Source organism: Miscanthus floridulus, chromosome 1, assembly GCF_019320115.1.
Source record: "Miscanthus floridulus cultivar M001 chromosome 1, ASM1932011v1, whole genome shotgun sequence".
Lineage (NCBI taxonomy): Eukaryota > Viridiplantae > Streptophyta > Magnoliopsida > Poales > Poaceae > Miscanthus > Miscanthus floridulus.
The window spans coordinates 26,044,239-26,063,558 of NC_089580.1; the positions used below are offsets into that span (position 1 = coordinate 26,044,239).

At 44.8% G+C, this 19,320-nt stretch overlaps 2 protein-coding genes and 2 pseudogenes across 2 annotated transcripts; 2 read left to right on the plus strand and 2 right to left on the minus strand.

Moving 5' to 3' along the window:
* The first annotated feature begins 475 nt into the window (after nt 1-475).
* On the plus strand, nt 476-1,388 carry LOC136464163 (universal stress protein PHOS34-like; annotated as a pseudogene).
* A 263-nt stretch (nt 1,389-1,651) lies between these two features.
* On the minus strand, nt 1,652-6,019 carry LOC136464065 (protein DCL homolog, chloroplastic-like; annotated as a pseudogene).
* Nucleotides 6,020-7,015: 996 nt separating this feature from the next.
* On the minus strand, nt 7,016-10,012 carry LOC136463971 (uncharacterized). Its single transcript, XM_066462964.1, is given in 4 exon segments — nt 7,016-7,363; nt 8,843-8,924; nt 9,043-9,864; nt 9,866-10,012. Coding segments are annotated over 4 exon segments (1,215 nt in total). The 3' UTR covers nt 7,016-7,199.
* A 203-nt stretch (nt 10,013-10,215) lies between these two features.
* LOC136463870 (serine/threonine-protein kinase TOUSLED-like) lies at nt 10,216-18,652 on the plus strand. The gene is made up of 16 exons (XM_066462872.1): nt 10,216-10,446; nt 10,730-10,819; nt 10,943-11,149; nt 11,936-11,986; nt 12,450-12,557; nt 12,640-12,684; nt 13,146-13,258; nt 13,506-13,572; nt 14,480-14,546; nt 14,916-15,013; nt 15,092-15,271; nt 15,660-15,870; nt 16,698-16,962; nt 17,330-17,384; nt 17,771-17,932; nt 18,267-18,652. The coding sequence occupies exons 1-16, from the start codon at nt 10,222-10,224 to the stop codon at nt 18,360-18,362; spliced, it is 2,040 nt and encodes a 679-aa protein (XP_066318969.1). The 5' UTR covers nt 10,216-10,221; the 3' UTR covers nt 18,363-18,652.
* The last annotated feature ends 668 nt before the right edge of the window (nt 18,653-19,320 follow it).

The window sequence follows — 19,320 nt, forward strand, 5'->3', positions numbered from 1 at the left end:
AGCGTACATGTTTGCTCTCAGATCGATCGAGCAACACACTTGGGATGTATGCTTGCCGCTGGGAGCCGATGATCTGTGCTGCCATGTTCTCGTTGCTCCTGAAACGAGGCAAAAGTTACCGCCCTCCTGGGCAGCAGCCAGCAGTGGGAGTTCCAGGATACGAACAGGGGCGCTGCACACTGCGGTTGTGGTGGTGGCGCGTGAACCAAAGCCAGGTGTCTGCTCTGCGAACCTTGGGTGCGTCCACGGAAGACAAGAAGCTGCAACGCAAGCACAAGCCGAGAAACGGCGGAAGCCAACAAGAACGGCCGCCTAGGCCTCCGCTCGTCTCTATCCCGTGCCGCCCGTCCGCCAGGCACAGCCGCACATGACAAAGCAGGAGAGGCGCGGCTAGCTAGTATTCTGCCTGTGCGCGTACAGAGTACAGACACGAGCGATCGATCTTCTATTCTTTTTATATAGAAGCGCCGTAGCGAGCCAAAGGATTAGCCCGGTGGCCCGGTCACACACACGTACGTATAAGCGTGCGCGCCATGGAGCAAACCGAGGCGGCAGCGGCGGTGAGCGGCACGCATGGAGGTGGCGAGAGGACGGCGAGGAAGGCGGCGACGGAACTGAAGGTGGTGGTGGCCGTGGACGCGAGCGAGGAGAACCTGCACGCGCTGTCGTGGGCGCTGGACAACATCGTGCGGTGCCACCACACCCGGACGCGACGCTCGTCGTCGACGGCGTGCACGCGCAGCACGCCGTCGACCACTTCGCCTACCCCGTCGCCGCGCACGGTATCGGTACCAGTACCACCCGACCCGACCACCCTTGCTCCTAGCCAAGCTAACACCTGAATGATTCGTGCCACGTACGCTGATGATCCAAAAGCCGTCGTGTACGCCCCGTCCGCGGCGGCGGAGTCCATGCACACCGTGCCGCAGGAGGAGAACTCCCGCAGGATCGTGGCGCGCGCGCTGGACGTCTGCAAGGAGAGGCAGGTCCGCAGGTGGGCGCCACGGGGGCCGTCGTGGAGGGCGACGCCAAGGAGGCCATCTGCCAGGCCGTGGAGCGGATGCAGGCCGGGCTTCTCGTCCTCGGCAGCCGGGGACTCGGCACAATCAAGAGGTAGAGATCGCATTTGCCTTGTTGCCACACGAGGCCATCGAAAACCTGTCGATCTACTCATGTGTGTTCTTTGTGACGAACTGACGATGCAGGGCGTTCTTAGGCAGCGTGAGCGACTACCTCATCCATCACGCCTGCTGCCCAGTGCTGGTCGTGAGGCCCAGGCCGACCAAGTGAACTCTGACGCCTGTCCTTCTCAAGTAGTACTCCTGTAATGTATGCTGTGCCCTGTGCGGTCCATAAGTGTGACCAAGCTACTCTATGTGTACAATATGTATGTTCATACAGAAATGTACAAACTGAATAAAGAACCGATCCATGGCATGTATATCTGCACACATTATTCAAAGCGCCTCCTTGCCTACACTTCTGAAGTCTGCCGTAATCACTAAAGAATTACTAGGAGGTTAGACACGTCTGCCAATCACCTATTCACATTACCTCATCTGAACCATTTAACCTTACATGCATTCCTTTACAAATGCAAAGGTTAATGTAGTCTAAGATTTCAGTCATGCACGCGTACAAGGAAGCGATAAATAAACCAACAGGCTTTGAGGATCAATAATGTACATAAACTATTCCAAAACTCATAAAAATCAATGTATTCAAATGATTTGAGTTTCCTCATGTTCGCTTGAAATGTTCTCGTATAAATCTCTCAGCATGCGACGGATAATTTCCCCGGATGTATGCACGGAGGCACTTCTGGTATGAGAAATCAATCCAAACACCATCTGTGCGAACAACAAAAAGGCATCTTGACTTCCTGAACTCAGGGTGCCTATCAACCTTCAAGGAGAATCCAAGTTAAGAGACTCAATTACATATACATCTCTGAATTGTAAGTATACATTTGAAGTTTGCTGTCAAGGATGTATGAAGTATTTGCAAAGTACCCTAAACCTAGCTAAAGTAATTTCGCGTGAGAGCATTATGTAGTATTATTTTGCGAGCTTCTTTGTATCCAGCACAAAAGCTTCATAATACAGTATATAAGCACAGAGCACTTTGACTGAGAAAGCGATTCCACTTCATGGAAGGAATTATTTAATCATGGTCGCGTACAAAGTCAATGACTATGTCCACACTACAGTATAAATGATTCATATGATGCATGGTACTGATTGATCTTGAAAGGAAGATCAACTTCAATATAGCATCAATCGAATTAAACTTATATAATATATGGAATTTATATATGCCCTTACATACAGAGTTGATGTGAACAATTCCGAGGGGCAGATGTGAGTCTACACAAGTGTTGAAGTTATTGGTCTAATGGGCAAATGTGCATAGCCGATCAGCTCTACATTTTTTATAGAGTTAAATGCACCAGGGGTCCATGAACTTGTCATGGTGTACCACTTAGGTCTATGGACTCTGAAAATGCATTTATGGTCACCTAACTTATTAAATGATGCACCGCAGGTCCACATCGCTTTGTCAACGTTTTCTTGCTTACGTGTCATTGCCAACATGGCATATATTTTTTTTCATTTAACCCCTTACAGCCACAAACCAAGCGCGTGTTGCCACCATGGCCACGCCATAGCAATCGGCGGCTAGCGCCGCCCATACACGGTCGTTCGTCCTCGCACAACAACCTTAGCCGCAAGATGCTCGCCGTCCAATTGCTGTCGCTGTCGCTGTCGTCGTCGCCGTCGCCGCCGCCGCCGCACACGCTGACGCTCGGCGGGCACGAGGTGGACGCCATCTGCTGCAGCCGCAAGATGCTCGCCGTCCGGTTGAAGCGGTGGCCGGCGCTAAAGGTGCTCGCGGGGTTAGCGGCGGCGGCGAGGAGGCAGTGCAACTGTAGCGTGCAGACGAGCGCACGTGCCTCGCCGAACCTTAGCCCGAGGACGCCGTGCTCCGTGCAGGTCATTGGGATCTAGTGCCTCGATCTGGCCGACGACACGATGCACTTAGAGGGAAGTGGCACGTCGAGCTCCTCGGCCACGTCGGTCGCACGCCACCCGCGCGTTTGCGGGCCGCCCCTGTTCTTGTCGGCATGCCGCGCGCTCGCCCTCACCGTCCGGGCTTGCTGGCCGCGCGCAGGTCCTGCCCCCTTGCCCTCGCAAAGTGGGAGGACAACGACACCCTGCGCCCCTGCCCCTGCCCTCGCAATCAAGAGTGGAGGCGTAGACATGAGAACGGACGGAACAGGGACCTCAACACTCTGGTGCCTGGATGCGGCACGGTATACGTATACGGTGGCCGCCATGGTGACCGCGCTCATCATCGTCGTTGCCTTGAATTGAAGATGATGCTCCGTGTAATCAGACTCCGCAGCAGGTGAACAAGGTGGTGATCTTGCAGCTCAACCTCCGGCCAGAGAACCCAGCGACCGCGGCCGCATGTACTTCCTCGACGTCGCCGCGTATTGGACAATGCGACACTGGCGTCCACGTCCGAGCCGGATGATGATTGCATCAACTTCGAGCCCCAGTTGGGCGGCGAGGCTGTGCTGCCTGCAGCAAATGGCCTACTTCAACATTTGATCTGTTGTGCACGAGGCACAACAGTGGTTGTGGCGGTTCCTACCCATGGAAGCACGGCGGGAGCGTGAACAAGCACGGTGCGGGAGGTGGCTGGCGGGCGTGACGGGCTGACGGCAGCGGAGTGCGTTGCAGTGTGCTGTTGTTTTCTGTGTGCGGTGGCAGAGTTTGTCGTCCTCATGGCCATGCGCGTGCCCATCGTTGTCACTGAAGTTTGAGGCAAAGAGCAAGATTGAAGGGATACATTAATAAGAGAAGGGAGAAGAGGAGGGTTTAAGTACAAAAATGCATGCCATGTTGGCGTGACACGTCAGCAAGAACTGCATATGTGGCTGGTATGGACCTACGATGCACAATTTAACAAGTTCAGGGACCCAGAAATACGTTTTTAAAGTTCATGGACCTAAGTGGCACCCCTTGACAAATTCAGGGGTCACTGATGCATTTAACTCTTTTTTATATGGTTTTGTAGCTTTCCTACTTTAGCGATTGAGTTTAATGGATAAAATTAAGAACCATTTCTTGATCAGAATACAATTTCCTCATAATAAGCTGGACTACCACTTTGATAATTATTATTAATAGTACATATTTATTCAGAGCAGAATGTCATGAAATAGCCTTGGCAGCACAAGATACGTGTGGCATTGCCTCATTTATTTTCCATATATACAATCATACATACATGGTGCAAAACTCCAGTAAATAGCCTCAGTGGTATTGCAAAATGCCAGCAAATAGCCTGGTATAAAATGGAATCGGTGCTGAAATCTAGGTGGGCCAGTGGATCTGGCCCTAAACCTAATCGGCGCGGCTTAGGAGCTATAGCCACCAACAAGGCAGGGTTGAAGAAGAGACCGGAAAGATAAGTTGTTCAACCAATCAACCCCACACTGCTTAATGCCTCCCTTAAAAACCTGACTCTGATCAACTAAGGGTCAATCTAAAGATGGCATGATGGCATTTCAACTAACCTACAATGAACAAAACCTGAACTAACAATGACTCTAGACAAGGTCTACTGAAGATCTTTCATATACCCAACTTGACAACCTGACCATAACAATGATCAATGACTCTAGCCCAGGTCTACTGAAGGCACGGTTGTTGGTCACCTTCTTGCACCGTGAGTAGGCTATACCCCACATAAGAGGTGGAGCTAGGTGGGTTCAACAGGGTTAGCTGACCCCTATAAGATCTTTTTGATCCTATGGAGGCAATAAAAGGAGACTTGAAAGGATGAAATATACCCAAAGACTTAGCCTTAGATAGGAGTGCTTGGAAAACAGTTATTCACGTGCCTGAACCTTGATTGCTTCTGCTGGGTTTCAACTCTAGCCTACCCCAACTTGTTTGGGACTTAAAGGCTTGGTTGTTGATGTTGATGTTGTTGATGGAAACCAACGTTCATCACTAGCAATGACCTCATTGATACAAAAGAGATGATCCCAGCAGATTCGATGGCTGGCTTTGGCCTTGACCCACATGACAAAGATCTTCAACAATGAGGGTGGCTTGTCGACTGTGCAACCACATTTTGATCAGGGGCGGCACAAATCAAATGAGGCAAAGAACCGGACTTGCTGCAAGGCTCCAACTTAAATAAAACTGACCCAAAAAGAAACTAACTAGTAACTAGCACAAGCAGCAGCAGAATAATAACATCTAAAAGGAAATCACAGCGTATCATCAATTCATTCCGTTTCTTTTTTTTTTTGGGTAAAGTGCCATGTTTTCAACAGAAAATCAATAATAACTAGTGAAAATAAAATTGTGCAGCTGTTATTAGTGGCTGACTCACCATTATAGCGTCAAGTCCACACCCAATTTTGTCCTGCGCGCGTGGATGGTAGGAGAGGAGCTTCTCCACGACGACATTTTCGTCCTTTGGGCAGAGACATTCGCCATCTCCGTATCTGCTCGGACGCACGGAGCTTGGTTAGAGAACTCAGAAGGCATGAGGAAAGTCTCGACCACTGCATTTCCATTTTCACAAGTTCATTGCAACTGAGGAGAAAGGAAGTGATCACCTCTCGGAGTGGAGGATATCCTTAATGAGCTGGACGACGGGGGTCGATGTCGCGGAGGATCTCCGCCTCCGCGGCCCTAAACGGCAGCGGGGGCTCCGGCGTCCCCACGACCGGCGGGTCGGCGAGCTTCGAAGTCGGCGGGAGCGCCGGGGGCGGGAGCTCGCCGGCAGTGGGAGGCCCGGAGAGGAGTCGACGGCGGGGAACCAGAGCCGCCCACGGCGCGAAACGGGAGGCGCGGAGGAGGATGAACGGGGCCCCGGCGCGGGGGAGGCAGAGGGCGGCGGCCATGCCGCCCGAGAGGGAGGGGTTGGAGAGCGTGGTGTGTCGTCAGAGCAGCGTGGAGTGGATAGATGCACAGCAACAGTCGACCCCCTCCGCTCTCCGCGCCTCTCCGCCAAACATCGCAGAGCGCGCATGTGCCCACATAGTTGGGCCATAGGCCCATAGCCCATATAGGTTGGAGGCAGCAATACGAGTAGTGTCCGGATAAAGTACTTCATCTTTGTGATCATGACGAACATCGAGGATAACACCAGATCAACGGTAGAATTATGACAATTACATTACATGCACAATTAGCACAATAATGCATGGAAAACCTACCCAAGGTGATGTAAACACACGGTATGGGACACCATTTCACCACCCCCAATCAATCATCTCCAGAAGTGTTCTATGCTAAAATTGCAGTAATTCGAACCAACAAAACTCATGGTCCATTTGTTCTAAATTGTAAAGCATTCTGAATTTTCTAAATACAATGCTTTTAATATATATATTTCTACGTAATGTATATTTAAGTGCGTGGTAAAAACATTGTACCTAGAAAGGTAGAATATTGGCATTTTGTGATGCCCTACACGGTCAATTCTCAAACCGGCTGATCAAACCGAAGTACTTTGAATAGACAAAAACCATATAAAATATGATGCTCTACTCAGTAGATCCTCAAACTGATTGATCAAATCAAAGTACTCGAGCGTAGAATGAGCTCAACAAGTTTAGTGCTGATACAACCATGTTTAAACTCTAAAGAACAAGCTTGAGGAGGATTGAACTGGAGCCACCAAATCTGGACAACTTCACTTCTCCTTTCTCTCCTCTCAGATTGTGTTTTGTGTGCTCTACGCTCGCTCACTCTCTCTCTAATGACAACGGCAAAGCATGCTAAGGTTTTTGTGCATAATACTCCTTCACAAGAAACGCTCACCCGTTGATTCAAAGTATCAAATCAATGGTGCATAAGCTCATACAAAAACCACTAAATTGTAATGTAAATGTACACAAATTGTTCAAATAGTCTCCTCGCTTACTTAATGAGAAGCATATCTCAGATTACTCATCAACACAAACCGATAGTCCCTATAAACATGATCACGAGAATATGAGGTACACTAATAATGTAAACATTTGATTAACCATACATCACAGACACAAATTTATCAAATAACTGTCGCTACAATTCAAATTGGAGCGATCAGTTAACGAGTTGCGGACAAAAGACAGTGTGTTCATAAAGATGGAACAACTCTAAAATAAACACTGTATTAGTATACAGTTAAATAGAGACACCATCACTTTGGTCCCAACCACCAAGTCTGTCAGCAGAATCATAATTCGTAAACAGCCGAAACTCGTTGCCCAGTTTATTTGAGTGCCGAGGCCTGAAACCGCACGGACGAACATTCAACAGCTCCAATGCCCGATCCTTCTGAACTTCCCCTGGCAACATAGAGTGATTGTAACTGAATTTTTGCTTGACAAATATAGGGTTGAACTATGCTTTCCGTATGAAACGAAGAAATCTTTTTATTGAAAGGGAAACAAAGAGACTTCAATAATAACCATAAACATACAACTCATGCGCTATTAATATATTAATTAATAGATCATTTTATCAAAACTTACAAGTCGCAATGAAATTAAAGTCATCATTAACACCCTTGGATAGATTATAAGGTGAAACGACCATATTGGAGTTCAACATTATTGGCGTAGCCAACAGAAATGAGAGAACGAAGAGTGAGAGAGCGAAGGAGGAAGGATGGAAGAGAGTCACAAGTGATCAGCCCTAAGGTGCCTCTCCACCTCCCCCTCTCCCGAGGTGAGAGGTGAGGTTCTCACTATTTCCCCTGGTGGGGCTGGTATTTACAGAAATACTAAAAGCTATAAATAGACCCAAAATGTTATTTTGCAAGCCTCCAAGCTACATAATTGGGCCCTGCCCCAACAAATATGAATGTTTAGTGATCGCAAAACCAACATTAACCCCCAACAAATATGAATGTTTAGGGATTGCAGAACCAACATTAAAATACCAAAGCAATATCAAACTAATCATGTTCATTTGACAGCATTAAAGTTGAAGTCATCATAAGCAGGGCCGTCTCTAGGGGGTGGGCAAGCGGTGGGCCGCTAGGAGGCCATTATTATATATGTATATAGTAGATATATACGACCATTATAATCAAGTGTTTAAGGCCCATATATTTTGCACATCAGCTCATGAGAGGCCAGCGTTTTTTTTTTCATTCTCGATCGACATAGTTTGTCTCTCTCGTAGTTTGATCCGACGTTCGACCCGATGCATCACACCTCGACCAGGCGACGGGTCTTCTCGTCCAATCGCCTGAGTGCAGAGTACCCAACATTGTTGCCCGCCACCCACTATGGATGTCCGAGTGCGAGAAGTAGGACCACGGGTGTCCGGCTACCGATTGAATGGCTTGAATATGTGCGGCATTGAGAAGGATATTTGAGAAACATTGATCTCAATACAGTTCTTGAAGATTTTGCATCAAGAAATGCCCGAAAATAATATTTTACAAAGCACCGAAACACTATTATATTATTTGAGATAATCATAATAGTTATTTGCTGTCATTTTAGTTCTTTGGTTATACTATCATTATTATCTTTACAAACTAAATATATGTTGTAAGTTATTTGCTTCATACTATATACTTCAATCATCATATAAAAAATTAGGTTAATGGGCCCTTGCTATCATGTTTGCCCGAGGGCCTTTAAAATTATAGAGATGGCCCTGATCATCATCACCCTTGGCCAGATTATAAAGGTGAAGGTATCATATAAGACTTCCACACTATTGCTTATTGATTGCAGAACAACATCAAAATACCAAAGAATATCAGACTAATCGCTTTCACTTGACAGAGCATTGCCATGAGCCCCAATTACCTGTGAGCAGCAGCAGGAATGAACCTTCAGGCTGTGCGAGGAAAGACACTGTCTTGGCAACCTTTTCCAAGCATTCCTTGCTCTGCACCAACAACCAACGACTAATAACCATTTTTCCTCGATCTTTCCTCTTATCTCAGATGTTAACAACTAATCAAACACTTTTTAATAGGTAATTTCTAGTAGGGTGGAAACAGTACCAGATAGGGAGGGTCGGCAACGACGACGCGGTAGGCGTGCTTCATAGCCGGCGGCAGCTCCTCCGGTCGGTTGTAGTCGTAGAAGGTGAAGTCGCCGCCGTACTGCCCGAACCGCTCGTCGTACTCCAGCAGCTGCGCGGGCACTCCCGGGTCGGTCTTCTTCAGGTAGGCGTAGAGCGTCGGGCACGCGATGCAAGCCACGGCGCCGCCGGCGGAGCTTGAGCCAGAAGGGTAGACAAGGCGGACGACCTCCTCCACGAGCGCCCGCGCGGTGCGCTCGTCGTACCAGAACTGGCTCAGCCTCCAATCCTCCGGGACCAGCTCTACCCCGCCTTCCCCTCCTCCAGCTTCATCCTGCTCCTCCGGCCGCTGCTGTTCCGCCAGGAACTCCCGGAGCGCCTCCATCGCCGCAGCGCTCAGCTGAGGCACGTCGTCGTCTTCTTCCTCCCCCCTGACCTCCCCGCTCACCCTCTCATCCCCCACACCGCTCGCCGCCATCGCATCCACCGTTGGCCTGCCGCGCAGTGATGAGGACTGAGGAGGGCGGCGGCGCGGGGCACCCTGTAGTAAACGCTCCGCTGGTCCACTCCTCCAATACGACGAACCAATGGGCTTAACGAAATGAGCATTTATGGAGTCACCACATGGGCCGCGGCCCAAAGGCCCAGTGAGCCTGACGGAAAGAGCAGTAATAAAGCGGAGTGGCAATGGAATCGCTCGCGCAGGGGAGGGGAACTGGGAAGGGAGCGGAAGAGAGGTGGGTGACCGCCGCGTCTCCGTCCAGCCTTCCAGTTCCAGGCGTGGCGAGCTAGGCAAGCGGCACGCTCCGCCTCCGCATACGCTCCTCGAGTGAGCTCCAGTTGCCGCCGCCGCCGCCGTACTCAGCAGCAGAGACCGGCGAGTCAACAGGTAGCAGAGGGGGTGGAGGGGAGCAGTTCCTGTTCGCCCGGTCACCGCCCGCTCGGAGCATTCCCGCTGCTGCGTCCGCCTCAGTTTGCCGTCGCCCTGTTGCACGTACGGCTAGGGTTTGGAGATAGATCCGCCCGTCGCCCCGCCTGCTCGTGTGGAGGCGCGGCGTGGTGCGGAGAGGAATAGAGGAAGTGCCTGGCTCGCGCGGTTTTCGTTCCTTGTTCTGGAAGCTTCAGGGGGCGCGATCTGGTTCCGTCGCAATCGGTAGCAATGTCGGGCTCGTCGGCGGCAGGGGAGGACATAGTGCAGCACCTATCGTCCAATTCCAACCCGTCTTCGTCGAAGCTCGCCAAGCTCGAGGCACGCATGGCCGGCAAGGCTGTCTCCGCGCCATCGTCACCGCCGCACCATCCCATGGCTGCCCCCGCCTCCGCCCCCGCCATATCCTTCATGGACCAGGAGGAGCTGCCTGAGACTTCCTCTTCCGATGATGATGTCAGTCCTAAACCTTGAGCTTCTCTCTTACTTTCCCCTTCTTTTTAGGCTCAAGTACAGTAGCGTGATTGCCTGCCATCTTCGATTTCCTTGCTCACACATTGGCTATGTTGCTATGATCTCTTTCTGGCCAGAACTATTTGTGCTTTTTTTTGTTATTATAAACATGTGCACGTGGTTTGCTAGTGTAACTGACACAAATTACTCAAATAATTCCACCTCTAGTTTTATCCTTATTATGCAAACCCTGATCCCATTCCCTTATTCTGTTTTTGCTGATTAGAACTGTGAGGAGTTTTTGATACAAAAGAATACCCTGAAGCGTCCGAGATCTCCAGATGGTGACAACATCCTTGCTCTTGGAAATTTTGAGGTGGGCTCATCTGTTAGGAAGTGAATAGTTAATCTCTTATGATTCTCTCCTGCATTCTTTTGTGCATTCATAAGTCTGAATATTCTTTTCACTTGGTGGATTCTCTTGTAATTTGAGAATCAGGGTTCAGCAAACGAGGCAGCAAAGATTTTAGATGTCACGGATACAAGACCATCCTTGGACAATTCAAATAGGAAAAAACAAGGCCGTGGAAGGGGCCGTGCTGGTACAGGCCGAGGCCGTGGCTCAAAGACTGCTGATCAAACACGACTGACTTCGACTTCCTCAGCAGTTGTAACAAATGGTCAACTAGATAAATTAACCAACAAGGTACGCTGTGTCTGTACCGTGCTAGTATCCTGCAGTCTCATGTGCAAACTTCTGACCTTTCTCACCAGAGCTATTTCTAGGTTATTTAATACCTAAACACAATGAATATATTATTGAAGAAATTGTTGTTTTGAAGGCACTTCCTATTTAAGGGTAAAGTTTGGTCAGTTACAGGATGCTGAAATATATCTTCTAGTAAATTATAAACATTTATGACTTAATAAAAGTTGGTAACTAAGAGCAAATTTGCACCTGTCCATAGATATTTATAACACTTTTGAACTACATAGTGAGAATTTTGAAATTTTGCAGATCTAATGAAATAGATGAATCTGTACAGGCTTATGTTTAAAGATAGCCTGGACTTGTTCAATTTTAATAATGTCTTGATCAAAGTACTAGGATACAAGATCTGCCATCTCCGAGTGTTCTTCTGAAGGATCTGTTTTTAGAGAAACTCATTAACAGGTCGTTAGTGTTTTTAACTTTTTATATCCCGATTCAAATGGTTTTGAAAAACAGCACGACGCCCCAGGTCTTGTTTGTGACAATTGGCCACACGGATAGTTTGAAAGGTTTTGGGTAAACCATTATGTTTGACAACACTAATGTTTTTCGCCCTATGGACAGAACTATTTTCTCCATAATCCATATTTACAATCTGCATCACCGGAAAGCGTCGACACATGCATATTAAAAAATGCATTCAATAATGAACAGTTGATCGATGAAACCTATTACACAGTAATTTATCCTAACCTGCTAATTATGAGCACAATTCAACAGGAATCCCGATCAAGTGTTCAACTGGGCCATGACGACAGGGCTGCTTTACAGGTAACTCATTGCTTGACATCGTCTTCTGCCAAATTTCTAAATATCTCCATCCTTTTCTAATCCCACTATCACAGTATTGATCTGGATGCGTCCTTTTGGAACTGTCTATGTTTCATGTTTGCCTGCTTCTGAATATGTCCTTTTGGATGTCTAATTAATAATACATAAACATGGAGTCTTTCAGATGGCTTCTGTACATGGTTTTCATTCTTTTTTTCCCTCTCATTTGCTGGGATAGTTTCCACTTACTTTCATTTTCACCTGCCAGTTTAGGCAATCCAACCCCGTAAAGTAGTATGGTGTAGTTAAGATTTTCTGAAGTAATAAAGCATAAGCAGTGTTAGTGAAATATTTTACTGATGCCATGCCACTTTGGATGCTTATGAATAGAATGTACCAAAAATCTATATGTGTTCTTGTTTTTGTTTTAAAATTCTATTCTTAAGCACTCTCCATTTAATAGGAAGAATTGTCAATGTTACGTGGCAAAGTCGCATTTTTGGAGGAGGAACTTTCTAAATTGCGTCAAGAAGCAACAAATTACCACCAACTTAGTGATAGATTAGCAAAGGTAAGGAGATACTTTCTATCAATTTTCATTTCAACATGTATTTTTAGTGTCTTGACATGTTGGCTTTGCATTATTCTTACAGGAATTGAAGGATCTCAAAGATCATGACCAACAAATGAGATCTAAGGTTGGTAGCATGTTATCTTATGATTTACCATATTTGTTTTAGCTACTGCCAAATCCACTGTTTAGGCATATCATGGTGAATAACTGTAGGAAATACCTCACTTTGTTCTATATGCACATGATCTTCTACTGTTGTCACCTGTTAGAAGCTGTGTGTGTCAGCGTGTACAATATACTTTTCCTTCTTATAATGGTCAGGCGCACTACATATGTAATTTTTTTTAGACCAATGGAGATTTTACTTATGTGCATATGTGCTTGCTGCATGCATGTTGTTTGTCCACATGGATTGGATGTGGGTTTTGTGCTTTCCTTTTTTATTTCTTTGTGTGGTGGGGGCCACGGTGGAAGTGAGCTTACTGTACTTGTTTAGCTTCAAGGCAATCTTAATATTTGTGTGGTTGAGAAAATCTACTCATTCCATGCATGTAATACTAACTGTTCTCATTTTCATTAATGAAGCAAATGAAGGTCCTGTCTGATCTGCTGATAGCTGTGTCAAAAGCAGAGAGGCAAGAAGCGCGAATGAGGATAAGGCAGGAATCTTTCAGACTTGGGAATGTTGGTGTTATGAGGTAATTTTCCAATGTCCCAGCGCTTGATCCTTAATATTATCCAGAGTGGCCCTTTTTTTGGGGGGAAATGATACTTCCGTTGCAAAGAGCGCCCCTAACTGCAGCTCTTTATCAAGTATGCCTTCTAAAATTGACACCTTAAAATTTTTAATAGCAGATGCTGTTTCTTCTCTTGTTATGTTTTTTCTTATATGAATTGTCTATTGCGACATTGTTTTGGTTAATTCGACCCTCGTTCTTAACTCAGAGCTGGGACTATCATATCTGAAACTTGGGAAGACGGACAGGCAATAAAAGATCTTAATTCTCACCTGGTGAGTTCTGCAACCCCATAGATATGTCTACTTGCATACACATATTAGAAAATGATTTGACCCGTAGGCAGTAGAACTTGCATCTGCATGGTGGTCCATTTGTTGATATGTGGTAGTTGAGAACTGAGCAATAGCTTGGCTGGTAGGGCCTCCAACTGAGAGGCCACCCAACTGGGCTCAGACCCAGGTGCTCGCAGGTCATGTGATGCCTCCCTAAGGGCTAGTTTGGATACACCCATTTCCCATGGGGATTGAGGCGGGGGTTGGGGGGTGGGGTGGGGTGGGGTTGGGGATGAACTAATTTCCCCCTCGATCCTCTCCAATCCCCATGGGAAATGATTGATGTAAACTAGCTCTAAAGGGTTCGATAATCGCTCTCTTGTGGCAAGGGCAGGGGGCATCTTGCTCCCATGGTGGACTTCTTTCTTTCATTCTACAGACAACTTCTGTTCCAGACTCTTTTGTTTACAATTCTGGCCATAGTAGATAGGTTGGTCTTGTATACTGATTACTGAGTATCATGTTCAGAAGACACATTTGTACTCCCAGTTGGATTTTACTGACACAATCTGTGCAAGTCAAAGTTTTCACAAAGTTTCATCTATAGAGGCATTTTGATTGCTAAGGAAATTTAGATGCCTCGAATTAATGGCAGTCAATGACTAGCATTTAAGTTTGACTTCACCTTAGTCTATGACCAGTCATGGTATCATCTATAGTTAAGTTATTGTGTATTCCTATTTCCTGCATAGGCGTATCATCCTAGTCCTTTCTCATGTCTGAACTGTATAAATGATATCCATATCTTTATAGGCTTTGCCAGTTTGCTGTCTACACCATCTTACTCTTTGGTAATGATGTATTTTCATATTTCTGAGATGCTTATGTTTGCCATATCTTTCTGTAGAAATCTTTACTGGAAACTAAGGAGACTGTTGAAAGGCATCGTAAATCACTTAAGAAAAGACAATCTGGTGAGTATTCTTTATTTCTGAAGTACATTTTTCCTTTATTGCTTGTGTTGACTTGAATCCTTATAAGCTTCAATATCTTGCATATGTTTTGCAGTTGCACACATCAATGCATCTCAATATTGTTTCATGAAAAGCATTTGCAATAAAATTTAAGTTGATGTATTGTAGATTTATTCTTATGACATTCCAGTTTGTTCTTTTTATACAAAGCAAACCTTCCTCCATTATTGCAAGCATAATACAAAAGTCATAGCAGCTTAACAAAATGAAAAAAATGTGCACTAGCTAAATTATATAATTTGCTGGCAATATATTTCCTACATTCCTTCTTTTTGTTGTTCTTTTTTTTTTAAATCTCTTTCTGTTTAGACAAGGGTGATGGCAGTGATGCTGAGACTAGCATGTCTGAGGAGGACATCCTCTTACAGGACGAAATATGTAAATCTCGTCTAACCAGTATCAAACGGGTAATTTTCTTTATGGTGCCATGGTTACTTGCCTAATTGGTACACCTTCTTAATCTGCTTTCTATGATTCTATTTCAGGAGGAAGAACAGTATATGAGAGAGAGAGATCGGTATGAGTTGGAAAAGGGGAGGCTTATACGAGAGATGAAGCGTCTCAGAGATGAAGATGGCTCACGCTTTAACAACTTCCAAATTCTTCACCATCGTTATGCTCTGTTAAATCTTCTAGGAAAGGGAGGGTTCAGTGAGGTTTACAAGGTATACTCTTGCTTTATGTATAATCTTGAAAACTAAATCGGAGGCATTTAATCATACTAGGCCTATATGGCTAATATAAAAACAGTCATTCTTTGCTTATAGATAAGAAATACCAAATTTTGCAGCTATTTAGTTACATGTGGGCCCCTATTGAACACTTGCTTAAAGAGGGTAGGTGTGTTACTTTAAGGCCCATCTTTCTGTAGAAAATGTACTGCTGTAGTCTACCATCCTAAACTATCTTGATGGTTATATTTGTGTTGGAACATTTGACTAGCTATTTGAGATATTTTCTTTTTCATGAAGTCAGTCTAATGTGTAGTGATGTCTTCATAGAAATTTGGCCTGATAGTACCAGCAGTTACATGCGACAATTTCTTTTTCGCAGGCTTTTGATTTGGTGGAGTACAAGTATGTGGCATGCAAGCTTCATGGATTGAATGCTCAATGGAGTGAGGAGAAAAAACAGAGCTACATACGTCATGCGATTCGTGAATATAACATTCACAAAACTTTGGTGCATCCAAACATTGTCAGGCTATGGGATATATTTGAGATTGATCACAATACATTCTGCACCGTCCTAGAATATTGCAGTGGTATTATATGTTTTTATGACCTTCGTAATCCTGATCGATATGACAACATAACAGTCTTTTATTTGTTCGCTGCTGCTGATACCTGTCTGTGGAGGACTTCATTCTGTAGTCATGCTAACATAAACTCATAATTCAGAAGTGTTAGATAGATACTGTCTTACCGAACTTTAGGCATATATTTGTTATTGGCCGCATGCATTCATGTTTATAGTTGGATGAATTTGTTCCATTTTGCCAGTCAAAAACTAGGTGGTTCTTGTAGAGGTAATAGTTGCTGACCCATATATAAAAATGAAGTGAATGAATAAACTGATGCTTCATAGATTTGGTAATGGTTTATACAATTATTTCTCCCACATTTACCCATTGGTCAGACTAGGATAGGTTGCCAATGGGAAAAAAAGGCAGGGGCAACATGCTGTTGACTCGGGTTTGTATCCCATCCTCTGTCTCGACAATGACAGACAAGTTGACAAAATAAATAAATAAGATTCATGCGCCATAAACTCTACTGTATTTACTGCTAGCAATTCTATTTTTGATACTTCTATTTTGAGCCACAACTGTTACAGCAGCCACTGCCAACACTAATAACTACAAGGATATTTTTTCTCAGTGAAAACAAAAAATTTCTTCCAATGCTCGCTATCTTCTTAATCAACATACATTCCATTTTACATTTATTTTGATCAGTTCTGTGAAGCTTTCTTTTACAATGTTGTAGTCTTTAATGATGGTTTTCCTTCCTAAATCTGTAACCCTCAGATCAGGAAATCATCAATCATGAGATGTATTAATGTTCTCTTCATTGCTATTGTTTCAACCAGGCAAGGATCTTGATGCAGTCCTTAAAGCTACACCAATTCTTCCAGAAAAAGAAGCAAGAATCATAATTGTTCAAATATTTCAGGGCCTGGTTTATCTAAACAAGAGGGGCCAAAAGATCATTCACTACGATCTAAAGCCTGGCAATGTTCTCTTCGATGAGGTTGGTGTTGCTAAAGTTACAGACTTTGGCCTCAGCAAGATTGTGGAGAATGATGTTGGGTCTCAGGGAATGGAACTCACTTCTCAGGGAGCTGGAACCTATTGGTGAGTGTGATCCTTCCAGTTGATTTTTTGCACTAGCTCACAGAAACTTTCAAGCTTCCTGCTGTTATGGAATTTTTTATTTATTTGCATTTTTTACTATATTCCTGGTGCAATACATGCTATTTCTAAAAGAGTTGCAGCGTTCAAGTATCAATCTAAAACCTTCGAAAGGAATTACCTTTTGTTTTCATTGAGTAGTCGCATTGCTAACAGGACATTTTCTTCTTTCCTATAATGCCTTACTTGAACAAGTGGGATACATTTAGTTTTTATTTATGGCACGACATCATTGTTTTCTTTTTTATGGCCATTGTTCCTTTAGAATGGCAGGCATGTCTCGCTTCAATTATTTTCTGTTCGTTTTCAGGTATCTTCCTCCAGAATGCTTTGACCTCAGCAAAACACCATTTATTTCATCTAAGGTAATTATATCTGGCAATTGTTCTACCTATTAGTGCGCTAACTGGCGAAAATACATTATGGTTCTTGTGATTTTGTATTTTTTTCTAAATTATTCTACTTAACCAATAGCGTAATATATTCAGGTGCCAAAGATAATAGGTCTCCTCACTTTAGCAAGTAGTTTGGGGATGTTTCAATTGTGAGGAGGTATCATGAGGTGGTTTGGTTGTATGCAACTTTTACATAAAAAACACATATATCATCTCTAGCTCACCTCATTTATGTAGGCCTTGGCTCATTTATGTGCCTCCTGAACTCAATCCACTTCCCACAGTAACATTTTTGAAATTTGAACTTCATCCTGATTAGCAATGGCGCATTATCTTTTCCATTCGTTTTCATGCAGGTGGATGTTTGGTCAGCTGGTGTAATGTTTTACCAGATGCTCTTTGGAAGGCGTCCTTTTGGTCATGATCAGACTCAGGAGAGAATACTTCGGGAAGATACAATTATCAATGCGCGAAGAGTGGAGTTCCCTTCAAAGCCAGCTGTGTCGAATGAGGCAAAGGTATGTTTCCATTTTTTTCACATGGTGTAAATAGTTGCATACCCATCACATGTATCAATCCCATCAATGCAAGATACTATACTTGCATTGGTGAGACCTACAGTTTACTGCTTTGTTTAATTTGGCATGTTCATTCTGTCCTCAGCTTGCCCTGAGAATTTGCTGATGTTGGTTAGTTTGGCAAAAGTGTGATCTCACCTCACCGCAAATAAAAACATTTAGCTGTACTGTAGTCAGTGCCAAGTCTCCATGTCGTTTTCATTCTAAAATTGTTTCAGTCATCTGTGAGCTAGTTTGATTCTTTTCCTTTTCCATTGCCCCTTAACATTCACAGGATCTGATACGCCGGTGTTTGACATACAACCAATCAGAGAGGCCAGATGTACTAACCATAGCTCAAGATCCTTATCTCTCACATGCAAAGAAGTAGCCACTACTCCGGATAACATTTTGGTGAGGGTACCTGCTCACTTAATTAATGAGATTATGTATGGGGATGGATATTCTCGTGAAGGAGCAAAGTGTTCCACTAGCTCAAGAAGACTACAAAGGGTGTAACTGTATATGTTGTAAATTTTAGTCTGCCCTGTTACAGAAATGACCTGAAATCCAGAAGGCATCAGTTCAAAGGCCAGCTTCTTTGTAACGTAGAGAAAGCAGGCATTGGTTTGAACGGGCCATTTACTCTTTGATTGAAATCTCCTTGACTCGCTTGTGCCATGCACCCCATGCGTAACGTGATGGTTTCTTGGCTGGTGGGCGGTGGTCCTGCTGATGGTTTTTTGTTTGCTCATACTGTCGGTAAGGTCTGCCAAATCAGGAACCATGGGTGACAGGAGAGCGCTCACATGCTCATCTCCAAAAAAATCTCGACCTGCTGCACGAACGTGATACTGATACCTGGCCGGATGGTCTGGATTTTGTGTATTGCGAGAACAGATATCAAGATAGCATGCTTATACAGGTTACTTTGGATAGCCTGTAGACCCACCACAGCCACAGCTCAAAGTCTGAGAATTCCAGAAACGGGGTACCGATGTTCCTGTCAGATTTCAGCTGGTGCCAGTTTGTTCTAGAGCGCTGTCACACTTCATTATTTAAACATACTTGTACAAGTTAAAAACCACTGGGATTGTTCTTGCTCATACTTGAGTACAACACAAGTTGGTTGTTCATTGCTCATGAATATCTTGATCAATGCAAGCTGCCTTTTTATTCCGACTGGTATAGTCAGTTTTACTGTTTTTGGTCGCCTATTTCAAACTGAAGTTGCCTTTGGTACTGTTTTTGGCTTCTTCTTTTTTTTTGGGTTACTGAAGCTGCCTATTTCAAAATATGTTCAGGTGTTTCATGTTTCTGGCACTGGAATTTTGTGCCAATCAGATTTT